The 24,997-nt window shown below is 49.5% G+C and overlaps 1 protein-coding gene across 2 annotated transcripts in view; it reads left to right on the top strand.

Annotated features, from left to right (window-relative positions):
- LOC149342841 (chitin synthase chs-2-like) overlaps positions 1 to 24,149 on the top strand; it is a 102,765-nt gene extending 78,616 nt beyond the window's left edge. For both annotated transcript variants that reach the window (XM_089545342.1, XM_089545341.1), the window contains exons 9-17: positions 1,336 to 1,415; positions 3,192 to 3,306; positions 11,467 to 11,834; positions 12,256 to 12,456; positions 12,543 to 12,937; positions 14,271 to 14,548; positions 16,862 to 17,181; positions 21,748 to 22,434; positions 23,750 to 24,149. In XM_089545342.1, the coding sequence (XP_089401468.1) occupies positions 1,336 to 1,415; positions 3,192 to 3,306; positions 11,467 to 11,834; positions 12,256 to 12,456; positions 12,543 to 12,937; positions 14,271 to 14,548; positions 16,862 to 17,181; positions 21,748 to 22,434; positions 23,750 to 23,919 (2,614 nt within the window). In that variant the 3' untranslated portion in view covers positions 23,920 to 24,149. The remainder of the gene's footprint in view (positions 1 to 1,335; positions 1,416 to 3,191; positions 3,307 to 11,466; positions 11,835 to 12,255; positions 12,457 to 12,542; positions 12,938 to 14,270; positions 14,549 to 16,861; positions 17,182 to 21,747; positions 22,435 to 23,749) is intronic.
- The last annotated feature ends 848 nt before the right edge of the window (positions 24,150 to 24,997 follow it).

Below are 24,997 nucleotides of genomic sequence, written 5' to 3'. Positions count from 1 at the left end.
AGAATGCGGTGCAGTAGACTCTTGAGGTCTCTTTAGTCTCTTGGCCGCACACGGTAGACTGGGTCACTTCTACACACTGCCTGCTATCCTTTATTTCCGCTGCCCCAGCTCAGGTGCTTCCAGCAGCGATATCAAATGCCGGGGCAAGCAGAAATCTTTTCCTGCCATTTATTATGTCATTAAAACCACTTAATACTACATAGGGACATCAAATGTCTAAGCGAGCGCCGTCTATTTAAAGATTCTCTTTGCATCTTGAAGGATATTCCTTAACAGATCATCAAACAGGGTTTCATGGGTGAAGCTGTTCATCGGAACCTCTGGTTGCCCAAGACACTAGAGTAAGAAGGTACCCACTAGAATGCGTCTTGAGGACAACTTCGTTCAGCTACTGTCCTCAGTAAAAAAATGATTATCTGGCTCGTTTTGGGTACGTCGTCGTTTGTCCGGCAGCAAAAAAACGCATTTATGTCTAAGAAAACTGAGTTTAAAAATTTTTCAGTCACGATTTTAACTCGTGACGTTTACACCGAAATGGACTGGTTGCCAACGATTTGAAGTGAATGACTGTGTAGCCCATATCCTCCGGGATCCAAGCCCAAAAATTGATGTCGATTCCCGCATTTTACTAGCAAGATCGGCCGATGATGGCGACACCTGTAACTCGTTTTTTGTTCTTTTTTCTAGCTTATAAAAGCTCCGGTTTTGTTCTCGGTGGGATTAGAACGCGGTACCTTATCTATACGGGCAACTTCAATTTCTCCTCAGTGTCCCTTCAAAGGGGGCCGTAATGTGTAGGCGATAATGACGATAATGAGTGTCTTGTATGTATTACGGGTTTACTTTGTCACGTGATCCACCAAGAATTCAAATTTCAGTGAATCACATGACGTCATGCGACCGATAACAGCCTCACTGATCATGGTGAAGTGATTGTGGCCTCATTTCGTGCGAACGACGCGATCTCCGCAAAGTTTAACGGCTGATGGTGTAAAAGAAAAAAAGTAAGAACGAAGTTTGAAAAACCGAGAAAGCGAACCGGCAAATACTCTTCGCAGTGTTTCAGAAGTGAATGAATCTTCCGAAGATGTGAATAAAGCCCTGCAGGGCGACACATTTTCTACAGAGTGCATATCACGACTTCGGCAAAGCCTTTGACTACGAAGCAGTCCTCCATTCTCGTGACCACGGTGCACCGGTGGCGGCGTAGCGTAGAATACGAACTCAGAGAGGCCGTTTGCGGGCTAACAATTGGCCGCTAGCTGTGTGCGAACTGTTACCAGCCGCCGGCGACCGACCGCCTTTCAGCAGCGCCAATCGTTTCTCGTTCCGCAGGATGGACAGCGACCAGAGCGCGCGGCGACTCTCAAGGCTGCACCTGGGCATAAAGGACAAGCTCTATTACGTCTTCGAAAGTGAGTTCCAAACGGCCGGGGGCTGTGCACGCCCACCGTGCAGTGCGCGGTCCACACTGTGGGACACGACGAGAGAGTGAGCGCTTAGGACGCTGAAAGCATGCAGAGTAATAGTTCGAGCAGGTGGATCGTGCGGTCGATTAAAACCGGGCCAGAACGTGCCACTGGACGAGTTGATGTGTTGTTTGTATTTTAGATGCCGCAACACAATACAAATAATAACGCCAGACAAAGCATCGGCTTCCGTTTGACATGGCTTCGTCGTCGTCTCCTGTGATTTGAACACTGTGACGTCGTTATCAAATGAAATGAAGTCTAGGAACTGTTGATTGAGATAGAACATCATGCATTATTGTTTTATGTGTACGAGTGTTGTGATGGAGTCAACGTAGGCTTCAGATTTTTTTGCTTGGTTATAAGAAATAGAACGGAACATGCCTATAGAATGGAAGGGAAGTGTTAATTTCTTTCTTTTCTTTATTAGTGCTAGCGTGCAAAGCACTTAAAAATGGTTAACAGACGGTCTCTGATAGATCTACAGTATAAGACTATACTCGGGACCTTCGGGCCTCCGTGACCTAAAGGCTAATAAGGGAGCAAATTACTCATTGGCATTCACCCAAGCGCAGCCACGTTGGGGCCCCCCTAAGCATTTGACCAACCGCCTAAAGGCTATCTGCAATAAGTACAGCATGTCGCATGAATTCGAGGAAACAACATGAAATTAACATCAAAAGTGTCCATGAATGTAAAATGTGCACAGCTGCTTGCTCTGTTTCTAACAACCTTCCATCATTTTTCTCTTCCGCGTCAGCCGCTGTCACCAGCGAATACAGGCAAACGTTCAAGTAGTTTTCCTTTATCCTGCCACTCACGATAATGGTCGTTTAGCATAGTGTACTCTTCTTTAATTATTTCCACAGAGAGTACGGCACGTGATTATCTCTGCGACGTCATGGACGCCATGACTGAGCACCAAATAGAACTTGAACCAAGTTTCCACGGTGTCTGTTGCGCAGATTTACGCCGTGCATGCTCCCCAACATGGCGGCCATAGTGACGCCAGTAGACATCTATAGACATGCAGTGACTTTTTGAAATTAGAAATGGTGAAATTCTCGCACGCACGCCCGCAGGAACATGGCCATACCAAGTCGAAAAAAAGACAGAACGACGTAAAAAATACAATATGCTTTGTGGCTTTGTGGTAGCGACAGACTTTTCAGTTGTCTTGTTTGGTTTGGTTTGGTTTTGTGGGGTTTAACGTCCCAAAGCGACTAAGGCTATGAGAGACGCCGTAGTGAAGGGCTCCGGAAATTTCGACCTCCTGGGGTTCTTTAACGTGCACTGACATCGCACAGCACACGGGCCTCTAGAATTTCTCCTCCAAAGAAATTCTAGCTTGTAGCATTTTTCTGTAGTACTTTAGAGTACTACAGAATCAAAAATATTACAGAAAATGCTGTGAAAACAAACTTTTTATTGCACTTACCTGTAGTTCTTTAGTACTTTTTTGTGTAATACTAACAAAATTTTATTGGTACTTCAAAAATTCTGTTGTTACTGCAGGTTTCGGTCAAAAAACATCGCAGAAAATCTGTTGCGACGACAGAAACTTTTCTGTTGTTTTTCGACTGGTATAGTGCCTCGGCAAATAGCACATGGGAGAAAATGACCGTGTGCACTTGGGGTGCCGTACTCGGAAGAATACGAAGCATCAGAAGTTGAAATATACGTGGAAATAAAAAAAGTTCATCGTTTCTTTTCTTTCCTCAGCGCACATAATTTTCGACGACGCCTTCAAAGATGGTCAAGACGCATCGGGTCGAAAAGGTCGCGTGCTGAACGACTACGTCCATGTTCTCATCAACACGGTGAATGAAGCTGCTCGGTGAGTGCTAAATGCAACTCAACTGGTTAGAACCGGAACTTCTTCTTGTTTCTTTAACCACCTGAAGACGTAGCTACTAACGAGTGGACGAAGATGCACCGTCGTACTTTTCTCAGAAGTCAGTTTTTTTTACTTTCACGCCGTCGACATGGGCACACGAGCTGTAATTCGTTTTGCACTTTTTTTCTCTCGTTTAGTTCACGCTGTACTGTAGTAAACTCCGGAAGAATAAATGCTTCCCTCAGCGTACAATCATCTACGGGAGTGACTTAAATGCTCCTCACTTAGCGGTCTACATGAAGTACGCAAATCGCAATATAATAGATATAAAATAAATGGTTTCGTTGGGTCTATGAGGGCTTAGCGTCCCAAAGCAACTCAGGCTATGAGGGACGCCGTAGTGAAGGGCTCCGGAAATTTCGACCACCTGGGGTTCTTTAACGTGCACTGACATCGCATAGTACACGGTCCTCTGGAATTTCGCCTCCATCGAAATTCAACCGCCGCTGCCGGGGTCGAACCCGCGTCTTTCGGGTCAGCAGCAGAGCGCCATAAACACTGAGTCACCATGGCGTCGACATAATTCGATGCACCCGTAAGATCTTTACGCAGTGTTGTGTGTTGAGGAATCATACTCGTCCTGGAGTTGTTTTGAAGCGAAAGCTTCACTACGGGACCTCGGGCTTCAGTCACGGACCATGCAAATTTGACCTTCACATGACCTTGAGCTTCGAAAGCAAAGGCGCATAACTGGCCGCCTGGGACAGTGGGCACCTTAGTCGCGCTTTAAGCCACGAAACCAATGAAGCGGGAGCTTGGAAAGCAAAGGAAAGGCGCATAACTACCCTCTTGGAACAGTGGACACTTCATTCGTGCTTTAAGCTACGTGGCGGTAGTGACAGATGTGCGCTGCATGCGTTATCATTGACAACGTTGTGCCTTTTTAAGGAAAGGAAGTGCGCATAACTGGCTTCATGGGTCAGTGGACGCCTGAATCGCGCTTATATGTACGTGGAGGGATGAGAGAGAGAGAGAGAGAGATGTGGGCTGCAGGCATTGATAACGTTGTGCCAGAAACGCGGCGCTGAAGCCATAGGCCGTCGGCGTTCATTGCGCTCATTGACGTTGGCGTTGACAACGTTTTACACTCCGATCATTTTACGGAAAGGAAGTGTTTATAACTGGCTCCCTCGGTCAGTGGACGTACACCTAATCGCGCTTATAGGTACGTGGGGTGATGAGAGATGTGCGGTGCATGCGTCAGCGCCGACAACGGTGGGGGAACTCTCGCGATCGACCATTAACTGCCACCTGCCTGGGTGACAGGGTGGATGGGGACTTAATGTACTTACATACTACAAAGACAAAAGGGAATTTCTTACCACTTATGCTGCTGGTGATGGTGGTGAAACACTTTTTTAATACTCTGAGAGAGTTTGGGGATCAGAAGACCCCGCTACATGGTCGGTATCCTTAGTCCGGGATACCACACGACGAGGCCCCGTCTCGCGCCCGCTGCTCCACACTGGAGGCCCTTTGGGACTCCAGTGTGGAGCAGTTGAAAATAGCAGTCTCCCATGCCTCTCGGGTGGGGGGTGGGGAAGGGGGAGGTGAGGATTCTGATTACATGCCCACACCATGTGAAAGATATCGCAGATCTCTCCACAGTGCGGGCAGCACCCATCTGTGTTCGGATCAAATTGTTTGGCGATGGCAGGACAGAAAAGAGTTCCTATCTGCAGGCGCCGCAGAGTTCGCTCCTCCGCCTTACTCAGCCCTTTGGCAGGTGCCGGGTAGAGGCGGTGGCTGTCGCAGTAATGAATTAAGATTTCGCGGAACCGCAGAAGCGGTTTATGAGCTTCTGAGCCAGGAGAGCTAGGATGAGGAGTCCGGTGTGTGAGCGCTCGGGCGGCCGCATCAGCGGCCTCATTGCCTCGTAGACTCTGGTGGCCAGGAGCCCAGATTACCTTTGTGTGAGTTCGATCGGCGGGAGCCCGTCTTAGGATTTGGGAGGCAAGAGGGGATATTTCCCCTTCAAGATAGTGTTCACAGGCCCGGCGGGAGTCTGTGATAACCGTTCTGGATTTTGGATCGGCGGCAGCGAGAGCTATTGCAACTTCCTCCGCTCGCGTTGCATTTGGGGCCCGAAAAGATAGCCCATCGACATTCAATCCCAGAATCCTGCGGGTAACGGCCCTGTGATGTCCACGTAGTAGACGCCCCCTTTAGATCCATATTGCCTCTCAAGCACGCGAACCCGCGCTTGTCGTCTGCCTTCATGTGAAGTCATGTCCATGTTACGCGGAAGCGGAGCGACCCAGAGCATATGGCGCCACAGCACCGGGATGTTCTCCGTCCCCTCTGGTATGCATGTGTATTGTATGTGTGAGCGGGTTAGCAGGCGACGACCAGGAGCCGTCTAATAGAGCCGCATGTATTGGTTCACGAGGTGAGCCTCCCGTAACTCCTGATAGGAGTTCAGCACTCCCAAAGCCTTCCAAAGTTTGGCGTTGGAGATAGCCACCGGGAGGTCCAGTGCTCGCTTTGTTGCCTTCCTGATGATGGCGTCAATGCGCTCGTCGTCTTGTTTGGTGGTGCGTAGGTACGGCACGGCGTAGAGGATCCGGCTGGTCAGAAGGCATGGGCGATCCGTAGTGCGTCCGTGCCCCGCAGACCACCCCGCTTGTTATAAATGCGGTGGATCATGCGCCCTACCTGTACACCTATGCTCTTGAGTTTCGCTATAGTAGAGTCCGGCCTAAGCCTGTTATTGATAAACAGACCCAGGATCCGGAGCTCTGCCATTTCTCTGATCGGACCGCCCGACAGAAATGTGTAGAGACGTGTTGTCCTTGGGATTTGTCCTGACATGTAGAAGCTCTGATTTGGCGGGAGCACATTGAAGACCACAGTCGGCAGCATATGCGTCGACTATGGATGCGGCCTGCTGAAGGCTATCCTCCATTTCCCCAAGGCTGCCCTCGGAGATCCAGATTGTAATGTCGTCAGCGTAGAGCGCGTGCTTTATGCCCGCCACCTGAGCCAGTTGGCCGGGCAGGTGCATCATGGCGATATTGAAAAGGAGTGGCGATAACACCGCTCCCTGCGGTGTACCCTGTGTACCCATAGCGTACGGGCCGTATTCCTCGTCCTCGATCCGGAGGAGTGCCTGACGCGCAGAGAGAAAGTCTCTGACGTAGGCGAAGACATTGGCCCCGCAGTTAGTGGCGTTCAAGTTAGGCAGTATCGTGCCATGTTTAACATTGGAGAACATCCCGTTCCTCTCGCTCGTAACGCCTCCCACGGCTGTGACAACCTCGCGAAATACTTGCATAGACCTTGTCTTTAAGAACCAGGCATTGGTGCAGCATGTCGAGCATATATCCATCTATTTCTCCGTCCACAAAGCTTCCTTCATGACAATCAAGAACTGTTAGCGGAGTGTTTCTTGAAGAAGGAATATGTGTGAAAAATAATAAGTTGTTTGTATTTGTACATACATGTCTTGCTCGAATTTTTTGCCTCAGTCTATCAAAACGCTTAAACAGCTGATGAGCCGCGCTCAAATTTCGCAGTAGGAAGTAACGTAATCGTCGGCAATTTTTTTATGTGCCCTTCAAAATGATTAAAACATCTGCAAGAAAGCGTTCGGCTAATTTTCCCTGTATTTGTCAATGTCAGAAAGTGGAGACCAGCGCGGCAACGACTGACAGAGCGCTATGCTAACCGCTGTACTTTAACCCCGACAATAAAATAAGAGGCAGGCGTTTCTATGGAAAAAATGACTCGGCACTGACGGCAAGCACATTCTAAAGCTTTGTTCGGCCCGACGACGACAGCGCTATGTGAACAGCTGGTAGCTCAAGCAGACGCCAGCTTTTAGTGCGAGACCGGCGGGAGACGGAATGTAAGAAGCGCAAAAGCGGGTAGGACGGCGCGACAGTCCCACGCCGCTTCGCCTGCTCCTCCCGCGTCGGCGCCGGGATCAAGCGGCGCAGCAGTTCAGACGAGACTGCATGCCCCGTCTCCGCTTCCTCCTCTCCCTCGTGCCCCGGTAAAATTAAAAGCAAAGTTATTCCAGATGGCTGCTCTCGCATGCAGCGCTCAAGGGGCGTCGCTAATAGCTCCCGATGCTGAAGAAGTTGTAGTTGGACCTCGTTCAGTGAGGAGACTTGACACGTTCTGTCGTGTTCTTCTGAAGGCTTGCTCTTTCCGTTTGCCGCTTATGAGCGCACACGCTTGAGGCTTTTAAATTTGCGATGTGTTAAAGTTGCTTTTATGCGCAGCATACTAGTCGCACAACCGAGCTCTTCCTTGCTGCGCCGCGCGCGGCCGCGTAGCTACCACTTGACCTACATCGGCGCACCACGTGATATGACGTCATAACAGCTGTGAAAGCTGGGGCTCAACCAATACCTCCTAGGAGGTATTGGCTCAACTCGCGCGCTCGCTTGCGGACGCGCAGCCTCCACCGGCGGCCTAACTCCCGCTCCTTCCGCTAGGGGCGCTGACGTCACAACAGCTGTGAAATCTGGGGCTCAACTCGTGCGCTCGCCTGCGGACGCGCAGCCTCCGCCGGCGGTATGCTTCGCATCCTAGGCTTAACCATAAGCTAAGCCAGGCCATTTTAGAGCGCAGCTCTTTGGCGTCCGTTCCTGGGTTTCGCGTCGGCGTCGGCCTCGTAACCAGCTCCGCCCCCAATGTCACGCTTTTCAATTGGTCGAAATGCTCGTGACGTCACAGTGCGCGAATTTCAAATGGGGCCAATTGTACTTAAAAAACAGATAAGTACGAAGCCGCGTTCCCTCCACCACCACGCACTTCCCCACTCAGTAAGACGTTGCTCGTTTCATATACGTTGTGTCGAACATCCTAGACAGTTCCAACAATTGACAGGTTAATGACAGAACACGATGGATAGAAATACAAGAATATAAATATGAAATAGCCTAATTAACCTTTCTAGTTAGAACGCATAAATCAATAAAACCGAGAACGAAATTGGTCGAGTTGGGGAATCGAACCAGGGTCTCCGGAGTGCGATACGAGCACGCTAGCCACTCCGTAATGCCAGCTGAATGGTTTGGAATGAACAAAGGCGCGTCTAGCTAATACGGCGTCTTCGTTCACTCCCATCTTCCCCCTTTCCCTTACGGCGAGGTGCAGGTGTCCACCCAGATATGCGAGAGAGATACATTTCCTTTCCTCAAAAAATAAATTTACCGTCCAGCAAGGCGTACAGCCGAATTGGCGATGGCGTTCTGTGGACTCCCTGGCAGCGTTGCAAGACGCTGTCGCGTTCCACTCTTACAGGCGAAGCTTAACATGTTAACCACACATCAGTAGCACACGCAGACAGCCAATGGACGCGTCATTCGCTGGCAGCACTTGATTCATCATTCACAACCACATTCTTAACGTACGCTCCCTTGCCGCACATGCCAAGGACGTACACCACGATCACATTCTGCGCCATTCCTCTGTACTTTGCTTTGCTGAAACCTGGATGGATCCCGAAGAGCCTCTCGAAATCATAGATTTCCTATACTGCTGTGGTGCTCGCAGAGACCACAACAGAGCGGCGGGAGTCGCTATCTACTTGCGCACAGGTCTCTCTGCAATACCAGTCGAAATGTTTGGCACGTCACATGAAGTTGGCGAACTGTGCGCCGCAAAGTTGCCCAACGGCTTGCTGGTAGTAGCTGCCTACTTCGCCCCTACCGCACTCACGAAAGACGTCGTGCACTTCCTGCAACTCGCATTAACCGTCCATCGATCCACACCGATGTTAGTAGTGGGGGACTTTAATGTTGACATAAAGACAAACAGCAATTTCCTAACACTTATGCGGGAGAACATCCCGTTCCTCTCGCTCGTAACGCGTCCCACGGCTGCGACAACCTCGCGAGGCACTTGTATAGATCTCGTCTATGAGAATCAAGCATTGGTGTACCAAGTCGAACATATATCAGTCTATTTCTCCGACCACAAAGCTTCCTTCATGACTGTCAAGAACTGTTTGGAGTCTTTGTTAAAGGAATACGTGTGAAAAATAAAAAAAAAAATCTCTGCCTCTCCCGTAAACGAGAGTAGAGTAAGCATGAAATGTTTACGAGCCTAATGTCATCTCGGTGGACACCCGAACCGCACCGTACAGGAAGGGAGGAACGCCACCACCCGTTCAGCGCAATGCCTTGCCATTTGAACGCAAGGTTTTTTGAGGAAAGGAAATGGCGCAGTAATTCTCTGCCATCTCGGTGGACACCCGAACCGCACCGTAAAGGAAGGGAGGAACGCCACCACCCGTTCGGCGCGATGCCTTGCCCTTTGAACGCAGCGCTTCTCCCCCGGATCACGTATGACAACGAAGTGTAACGTGGCATTTATGTGCTTTTTGCACGCGTTATTAGAAATCGGAAATTATAATTCCGTGCATTATCAAACCCACAGCTCCACTGATATCTTGATAAACATTGAGAAGGCACTGGCAGCAGTTATTTTTTGTCTCGTTTGGAGACCAACCGGCGCTTGCATGCCGGTCGCGTAGGAGGGCTTAGAGAGTCTCGTTAAATCTCGTTAAGTCTCGTACGGTGCCCGGATGTTCTCGTTTCAGAGCCCGGATGACTGGAATTCAGTGCCCGGATGACTGGAATTCAGTGCCCGGATGAGTGGATTTCAGTGCCCGGATGATGGCTCTCGGTCTCGGCGTGACGTCACCACACTGCCGACAACGGGAGCTAAAAGCATTTCATGCTTAAAAATTCTGTGATAGCGCATACATGTGTTGCTCGATTTCTTTGCCTCAATCTATCGAAAAGGTGAAACAGCTTATTTGCTGCGCTCAAATTTCGCATTAGGAAGTAACGTAATCGTCGGTAATTTTTTTTTCTCTCCCTTTCGTCTTCATGGTCCTTCGTTCGTGCCACTGCTAAAGCTACCGTCTTGAACTGTTTGGCCTGACTCCTGCAGTGTTGGCGAAGCATTTTAGCGTTGTGACTAGCATTTGCGAAAGGCGTGTAGTGAAATCTCGGCAGGGAGTTCGCATTTTTTTTCGCTGATAAAAAGAAAAAAAATGCGGTAGGGTTTTAACGTAGTTAAGCCGAGTAGACGTGCGAAAGCACCCCTTACCTGAAAGGTGAGAAAGCGAGGGACCTTAAGGGTGTCAAGGTCACCCTCAAGGTCACCCTTCCATTGGCTACAGCTGGCGCGGCACACCTCCGAACTTACCAGAGTTATACTCCGAGGCTTCACGCAAGATTTTGGTAGGAACCGTGTTAAGTAGTGTTTTCACACTGAAAACGACACTCAGCCTTTACACGAATGGTGAAACGGCCAGAAATCTCCGACAAGCTTCTCTCGTTAGACATAATTCAGTCATTCTCACGGCTATTGCTGCAAATGAATTTATCTGATAGAAAATTAATTCAAGGAATTATGAAACGAACTCTATTTGCTAGGAAATTAATTCGGAAATGAACTCTTGTTGTCTGTAAGCAAACGAGGGACGTGGCACGTTGGATTAACCTCGCTCGAGCTTTCATTTGCCGATCAACTGCGCCGCGCTCTATTAGACGCCCGGATTAGTTCACTGAGGGAGGCCTAACTAAATGATTTCTGCGCACGAAACAATACATAGAAGATGTGCAGGACGAACGATGTAGTACAAGGAGTCTGACAGGGGAACTATAGGACGAATTTGTTCGTATGTATGTACCACACCCGTGCAGTTCCAATTTTTTGTTCAACGACGAGGGATTTGGAAAGTTGCGCAACTTTCTTCTGTGTACCGTGTGAGAGCCATGTTACAGATGCCAGGCGAACATTATTACTCCCCCATATATCATCTCACACGTTGGGCTTTTCGAATAAACTGCATGAAACAGGCGTCATATTCGTTTTTTCTCCACACCTATGGTCTATAGTGGTTCAAGTATCCGCCTCGCATGCGGGAGGTTTGGGGTTCGATCCCCAGAGACATCGGATACCCACCGGTGTGACACAATGAGTAAAAGCTTTCCTCTGGCCTGGTAGGCCCCAGGCTTATCTGGTGATCTTGTGTAGCTGAAAGTACCTTGTGCCATGGGCCATGGCACTGTCCAAAGCTGTCCTTGCACCATAAAAATAAATAACCATCATTTTACCTCCATCTGCCCCGAGCAGCAGCGTGTACGGACTGAACGACATCTGGCTGGGCCCTCCGCGCGTGCTGGACACGCCGTACGGTGGCCGCCTCGAGTGGACCATGCCGGGACGCAACCCACTCGTGGTGCACCTCAAGGACCGCGCCCGCATCCGCAACAAGAAGCGCTGGTCGCAGGTAATGTACATGTACTACCTGCTCGGCCACCGGCTCGAGGCATCGGGGCTGGAACCCAGACGAAGGGAGCTGCGTAAGCAGAACTCGTTCATCTTGGCCCTGGACGGCGACATCAGCTTCCGACCGGAGGCCGTGCTCTACCTGCTGGACCACATGAAGAACAACGCGGCGCTCGGGGCAGCCTGCGGACGCATACATCCAATCGGGTCAGGTGAGCAGGCATTCTTGGTGGAACTCAGTTGGGATATTTAAAAGGCGCCCCTGAAATATGCTCTCAGAGTTGGTTTTTCACATCGTGTTTTTGTCGAAACCCGAAGCGACCAGGAACCGAACCACACGTTCCTCGCTAAGACAATGTAATGCAGCAGTTCAGCTCCAGTTTCTGTGTACAGTCAACGGCTGACACATATACATAAAAAAGGCGAGAAAACCCTCATCTATAATAATCTCTGAGCACGTTACTGCCAGCGACTAGTTACGTTAATCTGAGGTAAGGAGGCGGTTTATCTTCGCGGTGCCATTTCTTCTTCCCGAAATTTTGGCTCGTAGGTTATAGTTTCGTGCCCACGAGAACATGTCCTACTAAATGACAGCCGTGCTCTTGCTACCGGCGCCGTACGCTGTTGACGCAGGTCCCATGGTGTGGTACCAGAAGTTCGAGTACGCCGTGGGCCACTGGCTGCAGAAGGCCACCGAGCACGTGCTGGGCTGCGTGCTCTGCAGTCCCGGCTGCTTCTCCTTGTTCCGCAGCGAGGCGCTGATGGCCGACAACGTTCTCAAGACGTACTCCACCAAGTCTACGGAAGCCCTCCACTTCGTTCAGTACGACCAGGGTGCGTGTCAGTCCCGCTTCTTACCGGTCTCGGTGAGGGTATGAAATTTACACGCCTTTGGCGTGCGTGCTGTTGTCGCAACGCAGGAGAGGACCGGTGGCTGTGCACGCTTCTGTTGAAGCAGGGCTACCAGGTCGAATACAGCGCGGCCTCAGACGCATACACACGTTGCCCCGAGTCGTTCGAGGAGTTCTTCACGCAGCGCCGTCGCTGGACGCCCTCGACCATGGCCAACATCATCGACATCCTGCTGAGCGCAAGAAGGACGGCGCGCGTCAACAGCGGCATCTCGCAATTCTACATGGCGTACCAGGGGATGCTCATGGTGGGCACCATTCTCGGACCGGGCACCATCTTCCTCATGCTGGTCGGGGCCTTCGTCAACTGCTTCAGCGTGTCCAACCTGACGGCGTTCGCCTACAACGCTGTGCCGGTCATCGCCTTCGTTGCCATCTGCTTCCTCTGCTCGCAGCAGGTCCAGGTAAGGCCCGTCAGCTGCTCCTTGTACCACACCGACCTTTCGGCCCAAATGTTAAAACCCATCCCTCCGCTTCAGCTAACTGCTCTTCGTATATAATATTCGCGTAACGTTAGGAGCACAAACCAAGATTTAAAGGGGCATCGATAAATAAAATACAGCCGTCCCTGTGGCTCAGTGGTTATGGCGCTCGGTTGCTGACCCGAAAGACGCGGGTTCGATCCCGGCCGCGGCGGTCAAATTTCGATGGAGGCGAAATTGTAGAGGCACGTGTACTATGTCAGCGCATGTTAAAGAACCTTAGGTGGCGGAAATTTCCGGAACCCTTCACTACGGTGTCCCTCCTAGCCTGAGTCGCTTTGTAACGTTAAACCCCTATAAACCGTAAACGAATAAAATATTCTTGATTTCATACGCAGACTCAATTCTGGGTGCCAGATTTGGAGCGATATACATTACGGACACATGTATATTTGGCGCAGTGTTTAGACAATTAGGTATCGACCGCCGAGCTTAAGAAAACGGAACTTTTAATGTCACTCTTGATTCGTCGAGAATTTAGAAGACACCAAATACCAACTGTTCACAACCTTGTCTTCTCGAAACGCGCGGCACGTTCAACTAGAAAATAAACACATTGCCCGGAGGCGCAAAGCTACTGACAGCTTAAAGTTAAAGCTAATAATTATGTTCTTACATTGCCAAGGAATCAACATGACCCCCAAAAAAACCAGGATAACGGGACTTGATCCCACATTTTACACATGGGTGCAGCAGTGACAGAAATACTGCTTTTATTGTTGCAACATCCCAAAATGCACCATATTACTTCCATTTAAACGTATCTTATAATTAGCTCCTCCTGAACTCTCTCCCCCCCCCAAAAAAAACAAAAAACAAAATCTACGTCACACGACCATTCTTTGTTTTCAATTCAATATTTATATGTGATGGGCAAAAGTGTTGACACAAAGGCACGAGAATCAATTGCAGTTTTCTTCGAAAAAATTGTATATCACATGGAATGGAAAACGTTCCTTTTGCGATTGTGAAACGTCAAGAAAAGTAGTGTTCCTTCACCACGTATGTTTTCTGCAAGTGTGCAAGCACGCACGCACGCACGCACGCACGCACGCACGCACGCACGCACGCACGCACGCACGCACGCACACACACACACACACACGCGCGCGCGCACGCACACTATGCTATGCTATGTAACCGGTACCTGTTTCTAACATGGAATAAACTGACCTGAAGTAACATTTTGCTGGTAACTAGCTGCCTTCCTGACCTGATCGGGGTGCTGTACATTATGCCTGTCGCCCCTCCTCAGATCCTGGTGGCCCAAGTGCTGTCGGCGGCCTACGCGCTGCTCATGGCGGCCGTGGTGGTGGGGACGGCGCTGCAGATCCGCGAGGACGGCATCGCCGCACCCTCGTCCATCTTCTTCGTGGGCACCACGCTCGTGTTCGTCTTCGCCGCCCTGGTGCACCCGCAGGAGGTCTCGTGCCTGGTGCACGGACTGCTCTACTTCGTCCTCGTGCCCTCCATGTACCTCATCCTGGCGCTCTACTCGGTCATCAACCTCAACGTCGTCTCCTGGGGAACCAGGTGCGGTCTGCGCGCGTATCTTATTATTTCTGGGCACTGCTGCCGGTGGTGATACATGCACAGGATCGCTAAATATAAAAGTTAACTAGTGAGCGCGTGGCTGCCGCACTTCGCGAAGCGCGGTCGTCGAGACCCGGAATGAATTGGCGGCACCAGGTATACATGCGCGGAAAGAGCAGCCGGCCAAGCTTACTGCGCACGCGTCGATTTTCGCCGGCTTTCGGCGCCTGCGCTTCGCGAAGTGCGGTGGCCACGCGCTCTCGTGTTTCTTTTCATACTGAGCGACCCTGTACGACCATTGTCAAAAGCCAGAGGATTTGTTGTTGGTGTAAGTTGCTTAGCGAGGCTGTTGATTCACCTCAGGATCGCCTAAGCTGCCTTTTGATGGCGAGGATTTTTCTTACTGTAGAGAGGATTGGGATTGCTGGCAATACGGCATGCGCTCGTATCCGAGCGGACGCGAAGCAGTCCCCAGTCTTGGTCTCCGTATTTTTGACGAAGGGTGTACGCCAATTTATTTTACACATTCGCGGTGTCGGAAGTCGCTAAAGGCGCTATAAGAGTAACATGACCTCCAAGGGCACGGCGCCGCGGTATATAGTATACAACCCAGATGCAGCCTTTCGCGCAGGTCGGGAGACGAGGCTTTTATAGAATCTTGTCATTAAATTCGTTCGTGTAATTTAAGTCAGCTTCTGTGTTTTGCGCCTTTCAACGACAAAAACAAGTGAGGCAAATGGCGGGTTACGGAAAAAAAAAAACAGTGGATAAAAAGGGGGTCCTCAGAACAAGACGATGTGTTGTTTAGCGCAGCTTGCGTACAATGAACTACATGCGTACCGAAGTTCGAGGCCCTCGAAACCGCTTCTTCATGCATGAACGCAATTCCCCTCATTTAACTACAAAATTCAGAGCAATAAATGATCCCCAATGCGAAGCATGGGTCAGCCATGACTCGCCACGTACGATGCAGACCTTCGATCAAGTTCTCACCGATTCAGACATGTGCCCGACCCAAACGTGTCATAAAACAAAAATCACCAGTATACTTTCACTTCTGTACGAAATTTGAGCGCGAACGAGCCAACGGTTTAGCTGGGTAATTTTCCTTGGATTTTTTCTGAGCTGCCCAACGCTGTAACTACTAGGTGGATGCCAGCAAAGCAAACGCACTAGATGCTGTTCCTCGAGATACAGTTATTTCTCAATGGAGAAACATTGGTTCTTCTCGCCCGATTGCTCGTATGCATAACGGCACAACACCTTGGTTCATTCGCGTTGCTCACCCATGACTGCGGCATATGAGGTAGTTTCGGAATCTCTTCGCGCATTTGGCGCTCATGGAGTTGACAACCATTTCTGCAGATAGGTATTCAGCATATACGTTCTATAGTGGGGTCGCCTCACTGAGTCGGAGTGATGCACTTGCCGCGCGCCTTTCAGAATGCAGCAGAGATAAGTAGCGTCTCAGTAGTTCGTCGAGCAAAACTTCATTTCTTATGGCGTATTCCAATCGTCGAACTGGAGCAGAACCATGAGTCCGCGAAAGGGCACAAAAAAGCCGTATCGACCAATAAGAACTCAAGATTTGAATCTTAATCGACCACTGAAGCCCGCTTTTCGGTTCGCGCGGAGCAAGAAAACGTGCCATACGGATCGCCGACTGGTATACGCCGTTAATCTATCACCGGCTTTAATCTTAAACTTTAATCTTTAACCGCCATTAATCTATAACCGGCACTCACGGTAATACAGGACGTACTAATCCGCCGCAGTGGACGAGGGTGGCGCTGGTGAACACTCTCAAGGTTCGATTACACTACACATAAATACCTCCGAAAGCGGAAGATTGGGCAGCCGTCGCCGTATAGCTCAGTCAATAAACAAAAATTAAGTCGCTGTAAAAAAAAAACTCGCCGTAGCTCAGTTAGTAGAGCACCACACGCGAAATTCGGAGCTAGTGGGTTCGGATCCCTCCAGTGGCGGGTGGTTGTTTTTTCTTTGCCTTTATTAATCTCCCATTGATAAAAACAACGAAATAAAAGACATCCCCTATGCTCCTTGGTTTCATTCTAGTTTAGTTTAGTTTATGGGGTTTAACGTCCCAAAGCAACTCAGGCTATGAGACATGCCGTAGTGGAGGGCTCCGGAAATTTCGACCACCTGGGGTTCTTTAACGTGCACTGACATCGCACAGTCTTGGTTTCGGTGACTTGGCGTCCGTCAGTTATGTCGTAACGCGCACCTCTTTCCATTCTCTCGGCTTCAAGAGCGCAAGTGTTGTTATACGCGATGATGTATTCAATCCCGCAGGGAGACGACCACTTCCAACACCGTGCAAGCGGACCAGTCGCACCGACGCAGACCGGCGGTCTCATTGAATGCACTCGCGTCTTGTCGCATCGGCGACCTGGTCACTTGCCTGTGGTGCACAAAGTCCCCGAAGGGTGCCGCGTCCAGGGACTTCTCCTTCAGGGTGTCCAGGAGTGACTCCAAATCCGCTCGCGACAGCCTCGAGCCCCTGCTGCCGGAGAGTGGGGCGAAGATGCCTGCCTTAAGCGAGGAGGAAGACGAAGCGGAAGAAGAGAGCTCCCGGCAGCACGAGCTGGAACCCAACGGGACGGCGCTCTCAGGTTCGTGTTGTTAAAGGTGCACTGAAGAGGAATCTGAACTCGTCTTTTTGCCGCGGGAACTGGATCTACACGTTCCTAGCATTCTTAGAAACTGCGACTTATTGCCCTGTGTGGCCGATTTTTCTAATTAAATCGAATTAACGTCCGGCTCCCGCCTTTTTTTTTAATTCTCCCTCGTACGGTGGGCGGAGTCGACCAACGCGTGAAGTGCCCTTCAGCCAGCTCCGTGGAGGCTTTGCTTTCGCTTCAATTTGTTTTTTAGGTTTTCGTGAATAAATAGTTTCAATTGCAGATAATATAACCGCAAAATAAGCCCGCATAAATAAAAATACGCGCGGACTATTTGCTTCTACGGACTACTACGTATTACTCCGCCGATGGCAGAGCGGCAAGCCGCCACGGGACTGGGTGAAAGGAACTACCCGCGTTGGTCGACTCCGCCCACCGTACGAGGGAGAATTTAAAAAAAAGGCGGGAGCCGGGCGTTAATTCGATTTAATTAGGGAAATCGGCCACACAGGGCAATAAATCGAAGTTTCTGAGAATGCTCGGAACGTGTAGATTGAGTTCCCGCGGCAAAAAGACGAGTTCAGATTCCTCTTCAGTGCACCTTTAAAGCCACTGGTTACGGCTGCCTTGCGTCTCCCTCATCGATTAGTCGGGAACGTCGGTACAAAACGATAGTTTCCAGCGGACGCTGCAACACTCTAAACAGAAAGGAGTAACAAGGGAGTAAGATGTCCTCCAGCGCACACCCTTTCATAAAAGGGGGTGCGCTACACTCTAAGCACGAATACACCTATATGGGAGTGAAAAGGGAATAAGCTCCCTCTAGGGGGGTCTTTATTCCCTTTTTACTCCTTTCTGTTTAGAGTGCAGAGGATAGCTTGCCGCCTTTTTACTCCCATATAGGCGTATTTGTGTTTAGATTGTGGTCGCTTCTACAGAAGGAATAGAAAGTCGTTGGACGTAGATTCCCGCAGTATTTTTGGCGGGGAGGAAAAAGTGAAACATCAGCGTGCAGCTCTCTGCGTCGCGTTGGCTGCTCCCTTGATCATGGGAGCGAAAGAGCTTTAGGCGTGAACATCACGCTTAAGATAGGCGCGTAGAAATGAAAAAAAAAATTAAGTTTGCTATGAGCGGCATTTTTTCAAATGTATAGACAACCAAGTTACAAAGCAAGCTTTAAAGGTAATCGCACCAGTTTGAGCCCGTCCTTACCTTGGTGTTTGACATCGTCTTGTGGAGCGACGTAGACGGCAGGCAGATGAGCAGACTGGCGTAGAATCAAAACTGTTTGTTAGGTGAATTTGAGACCACTGAATTTACTGAGAGCAGCTCGGCAGCGGCAACAGCAGTACGCTCGTTTTGCCTTCGCCGGAATGTGTCGCCAGGTGGCTGTCTCCAGCAATCTATAAATACATGTCTGGCAACCCACCAGATAACAAGCTTACATCGCAAAGATCGATGTTGTGCATGACTGTGGCATTTCCTGGCTAACCTAGGTGCGTCGAGATGAGGTAGGCTAGATAACTCGTCGAGCGCCGAGAGCAAGAAATTACAACGCCATGCGCCAGATGATAAGCAGAGAACGCTCTTTAAAAAGTAAACGTGTAAGGTAAACGTGAAGAGCCTATCTCGCTCGCAGCGTACGCGAAAAGTATACCTTCTAGGGAGATAAGATTTCGGCGTTTTCAACTAGCAAATATCTTGTTTCGAACACCATACGAAAGCCGTGTAATTCGCTTGTTCGAAAATTTTCCCGGGTGTACGTGATGCGCCCAAGGCCTGAACACCGTAAAGATATAACTAAGTTGCCTAAACAAATCAGATGTAAGTGACGCCAACCAAGTAAAATACAGGAAAAATTTCCTGTATTTCCCAATATAAATTTCCCAACCAGACAGACTTCTGTCGAATGTTTTCTTTTGATTTTAAATCAGATGTAGTACTTAGTATATATTCAGACCAAAAAAAGTTGCAATGACTTGACAAAATACCCCTATTTAGGCCGTGCGGGTGTACCGAATTAGCGCAGCAGGAAATGATTAGGCAGCCCTTACAAAAAAAAATTTAGACAGTCTATAGACAATCTATAGATTTATGGCCATACACTTTAAGTAGATTTTTCTCTATAGACAGTCTATAGACTATGAATAGACAAAAAGAAATATCTATAGGAAATCAATGGAGTTAATAAGAAATCCATAGACTGTCTATATACCATTTTTATAAGGGAGTAACGGCAGTTAATTTTATGAAATGCCGGCCGGCCGCGACAGTGTGCTTCGGTTAAGGCACCCGCCTAATTACGAAGTCAAGAAAAAACGCCAAGCCCGCCAGAAGACCTTGTACTATTCGAAAGCGTCCGCGATCGAACCACGCGCGTTTATTCTTTGGAGCTTTCTCTTTCCAAACCATCTGACAAGTACGCAGTCGACCTTCACGAGCCGTGGCACAACACGCGTCACGGTGGCTGCGTTGCGCTTGTAGCAGTGCTACGCGGCTTCGGCACACGGCTTTCGTTCCTTGAAGGTGCGATAACTGCAGCCACAAGAAGGCCTTTGCAGCACAGATTCGAAGCCATCGGACAGATATTTCGATGTCATCCCGCTTCCTTTGAGCGTATACTCAGCAAAGCCAACAGCAGTCGCAAGAAAGACCGTCTTGTTAGAAGTATTCTGGCACAAAGATGGAGACACACAGAGAGAGAAGAGAACGAGTCGTCCTAAGCATTTACTGTAGCATGGCTCTAACGTGTAGCTGCTGCATTCCAGCTAATTCATGGCAGTACTATAGTACCATTAAAACACTTTATTTAAGAACACAAATCAAAATTTGCTTCCCCTGTCGCACTAGGTAAAGCTGGCCCTCTTCACGAGAAGAAGCATACAATCCTTAATAAAGCACGTTGTGGGGCTGGTTGGTGATGCATTTTCTTTTCATGAAATTTCAACAGCGCTGCATTTTTAGACGAATACACAGATAGACAGCGCCCGTCCTGTCATGTCTATCTGTGCATTCGTCTAAAAATGCAGCGCTGTTGAAGTTTGAAGAGAAGCATACAATCCTGTAGCGGTTATCCTGGGACTCGAAGCTCACCGGACCACGAGGAAGGAATTCGCAGAGTATAAATGACATTTTCTCGAGGTCTGCGTCGATAGTTCCCGAGGTACCTCTATAGACGCGTCGAGAAACGGAAGCGATGGGCCGGACGTATGCGGGCGTCACGTTGTAGCTTCCCGCAACGGTTTGCAGCTAACGACCCAAACGTGCAACGCGACAGTGATACGGTTTTGGTTAGACGCTTCCGACACACGCGTCCGATCTTGAAGGAAGGAAAGCGAAAGCCAGATCAGCGGGTCAATCGCCGACGGGCCTGGCAGCAGGTGACGGCGCGGGCTGCCTCGATCGCGCATATTTCTCGCGCGGCCTGACGGCTGCTCTGAAGGCGGCCTCACGCGCGAGCCGACCGTCTCCGAACGTGACCGCGAGCAGGTGTCCGGGCGCGGAACGCGAACAAAGAAAGCTGACGAACGACCCACTTGCAAGAGGGTCGGAAGCGACGCCTTCGGCTTGGGCAATCGCCGTGCCACGCACAACGCCCCCCCCCCCCCCCCCCCCCCCCTCCTTTTCTTTCACAACGTGCGGAGGAATCGAGCACACAAAGAACCCTCTCCCGGCAGCATTTATTTTGCAAGGGAGCTAACAATGAACGTCGCTGTGGTGGACAACGCTGGAGTAAAAAGCGCGGTGCCACCAAAGCGGCGCGGAGGTAGGGTGGCGGTATCGCCGCCATTTTGGAGTGCGGGCTCATTTAGCCTCATCAAAATATATTTGCGGAAACCAGCGTTTCCGCGTCCTTGACACGTGAGAACGCCCAGTATTGTTTCCAGACATCGAAGTCTTGCTCCAGATTAAATTTTAGAAGCTTTCTCTCCTTTGTAGCAGTCGGACAATTCTTGTGATTCAAAATGGCGTCTCCCGATCGAACAGTTGATGCCGCCACCTTACTCTGAAGATGCGCCAACGTGGGCGAGTGCTGGTCATGGTAAAGGCAGCTGTCTTTTCTGTTTGTGGTGGCAATGAAATGCGCGCGCAGATGAATCGCAACATCTTTACAGATACCGGGATGTAAAGGGCCCATCAGCTTGGGCTTCGCGAAGCCTACTGGTAGTCTCACGGCTTCCATCTAATTTTTGGAGCTTTATTTGACCAAACTAGCTGAGCAGCACGCATCCGCACGCCGTTATGTGACATCGTGTACAGGGTCAATCACACTTTGAGGGAACACGGCTCCGCGCGGCTGCGCACACGCGGAGCTTCATTGCGACCAGGCCGGTGGCAAACCCGTGCACAGGGGCAGATGACATGAAGCACCACGTCGAGGACCCTCTTCTCGCGCGCCAATCTGCACCGATTCATGAACAACGGGTTAGATGCAATGACCCTTCGCAGGTACGTGGACACGCGGAGCCGTGTTCCCTCTAAGTGTGATTGACCCTGTACAAGATCCCGAAGTCGTTTATTTTGACTGTCGAGTTCAGTGTGTTCGTCCTTTTGCAGAAGGACCCCAATGCGCAGTAGCGAAGTCCGAGTACACCGCGTGGCGTTCGCACCCGGCGCTAAGGCATTGCAACAACGTCGAGTTAGAAGCAGAAGAAAAGGTCTTTTGGAACACCCTCATCACGGAGTTCCTCCAGCCCGAACAAGCGAGCGACGCCTCCAAAGTCCACGAGCTGCAAGGGAAGTTGGACTCGCTGCGCAACCGTGTCGCTTCTACCGTGCTGTTCTGCAACGCCATGTACATTCTCATCATCGTGCTCCTTCAGCACCACAGGGACAGCCTCTACATCACCTGGCCCCTGGCGGCCAACGTTAGCATAGGCTACGTTCCTGCTTCGGGCTTCGTCCAGTTCAACTACCACACCCAACACCTCGAGCCCATCGGCATGGTGTTCGTCGCCTTCTTCGCCTTCATCCTGCTCTTGCAGGTGTCCGGCATGATGGTCCATCGGTTTCACACTTTCTCACACGTGCTGGCATCCATTTCGATACTGGACTCCTCTGAGCCCAGGGCAAACGACTCGTCTTACCTGTCCGTGGTCAAGGAACTACAGACGCCAGAAAGCGTGGAAGACCTCCCTCCGCCGACCGCTGCTGGTGGTGAAGAAACGTGCCGAGGCCCCAGGAGGGTGGACCTGGAATTCGTGCTCGGCCGCAGCCTGCATCTTCGTAAAGGTGACCAAAAACGTAAGTTGTGCCCTTGGTTGCGGCGTGACGAGTCCCAGTGTTCCCAACATAATTATACAGTGGAGTTTTTGTTGCATAAAGGGTATGATATCCTTTACGTAATCCTAAGGGGCAATGGTACCCTTTATGTAACACGCCTGCGGGGGCCTACAAGGGGTTTAGACACCGAAATTTGAGGCCATAAAAAGTCTGTTATGGGCTCCCTTTGTATGTAAGGTCACCCATAGCTAACTATTGGGCGTAGCAAACGCTTGAAAGATACTTTAATTCAATTCCAAAGAGTCCTTAAATGCACTTTCTCGTGATCGAGACCCATCGTTATAGCTATAGTTAAAGGGACACTCAGAACAAATAGAAGTTGGCAGAGAAATTAAATACAGATTTCGCCACCACCGGCCGATTTCACAAGTAAAATGCGCGCAACAAAACCGGTTTAAGACTCGGATCCCAGAGGCTACGCTACTATGCCATTCACTTCGTAACGGAGGCAGCCCGTCATTTTCGTTAAGGACGTCACGAGTTTAAATCGCTGGCAGGAAGATTTTTAAATCCAATTTTCTCGGCGATAAATGCGTATTTTGCTGACGGACAAACGTTAGCGAAAAGAGACACGGGATCAATTTTTAACGGAGAATAATAATTAGCTTGAGTTGTCCGCAATGTTTCTTCAATGACGTAACCGTCCAATGATTTTTCTGATAATTAATAATCTATGTCAATTAAACTTTTTGTTCGATTAATTAGCGCTCATCAAATGCATTTTAATTCATTCAAACTTTATTTTCATTCCTTTGCTTATTTTTGCACTATTTTGCCGTCCACGGTTGTTTTCCCGTCCACTCACTATGTCGACGTCCACGCTATTTCGGCATTTTTTGTTCTAATTAGTTAAGTAATTATCCTATCGACATATTTTTTTCTGTGCAGCATCCTCACATCATCATCTTTCATTACAACCACTCGCTTGATGCTACCTCTTCTGAGAACGTCACAACTGCTGCGGGCACATTTTGTGGACACATTTTGGTGACACGACCCTGCCGACATAGCGTAGAAATTCTTTCGCATTAATAAAGTTAACATCTGTATTTACAATTTAAGTTGACACGAGTTACGCAACAGAACTGCCTGTCGTACAACAGGGCAGTCGTTTGTTGTCACACAGAAATCCTTGTCGTGCAACAGACGTTTCTGTTGACAGGATTTTCTGTTTTACAACAGGGCATTCCATTGTACATTTCGATAGGGTTAGCAACCATGGTTGTAAAAATAACGCATTTTCTTCTTTTATTTCCTTTTTTTCACTCTTCCGCAGAACTTTCCGAGGAAGACGCGAGCTCCCCGCAGTCCGGTTTGAGCCGACGGGATGTGACCGCCATGGTGCAGCGTCACCTGAGCGACGCTGCCGTTTCTCGCCGTGCAAGGAGAGCGGCAGATCGGTCTGTTTCGTTCAACACCTCACCTGAACTGCGCTTTCGTCTGTGACGGGACATCTGGTATGGAGAGAAGAAGGCGTTAGCCGAATAAAGTTCGCAAACGTTGACGTGTCAGCGGATGCAGCACAGACCAACGTTAATGGAACTAAACGTTGGCACAGACTGCTTCCGGTAGACCCGGAATCCGTGCACTTCGCCAAATCGACACATCTTTGTGCATTTGCGTGTGATACTGTGCAGGTCGTCGAATAAAAGCACCGAAGTCATTTTCCGCACCAAGAGAGGTGTCAGTCATTGTAGCTGTGGCGAAGTCGCGCTTGCATGAAATCCCGGCTAAATTTGCGTTCAGCGGCGCGAGCGGTGTTCTTGAGTATGGTTTGATTTGCTCAGGTTTACGGGATTTAACGTTCTAGAGTGATTCAGGCTATCAGGGATGCCGTAGTGGAGAGCTCTGGATAATTTAGACCACCGGGGGTTCTTCTGCGTGCGCTGACGTCGCACAGCACACGGGCCTTTCGCCTCCATCGAAATGCCGCGGCCCGGATCGAATCCGCGTCTTTCGGGACAGCAGCCGAGCACCATTTTATTTATTTTTATTTCAAGATACCTCTAAAGGCCCTCGTCACCAGGTTATTACATAGGGGGTGGTAAAAATTAGAACATGAATGTATAAGAAGGAACACCTAACATGAGTAACAGAGGAAAAAAAACAAGAAAAGCGCAATAACTGATAGTCAGCAAAGTATCAAAATGTGGCGGAACAAGAAAACGCAAAATGAACATAATGAAAAAAAAACAACGTATATAATAAACAGAACGAAAAAAAACAAAACTAAAACACATTACGGTGAGCACAACAGAACTAGAAGAAAACTACACGCTTTGATTTTTTAAAAGTTCTTGAAATGATGTCGCATTCATTTCAGTTGTGATTGCGGAAGGCAGCCGGTTCCAATCAATAATGGTTTTGAGTATGATTTGGTAAAACTTGAAGTGTGACATGTGATGCGTTTGATGTTGAAAGGATGGTCACGGCGTGGAAACACGGCTGTGAAAGAAATCGTCGTGAAGCAACGGATGATGGTAAACTTTGTGGAAAAGAGTTAAGCGAGCCATTTTGCGACGAT

This window comes from Amblyomma mixtum, chromosome 5 (genome assembly GCF_055824585.1).
Source record: "Amblyomma mixtum isolate Tamu chromosome 5, ASM5582458v1, whole genome shotgun sequence".
NCBI classification, from domain to species: Eukaryota; Metazoa; Arthropoda; class Arachnida; order Ixodida; family Ixodidae; genus Amblyomma; species Amblyomma mixtum.
The sequence above is the reverse complement of the archived record's forward strand: the minus strand, read 5'-3'. Positions and strand labels throughout refer to the sequence as shown.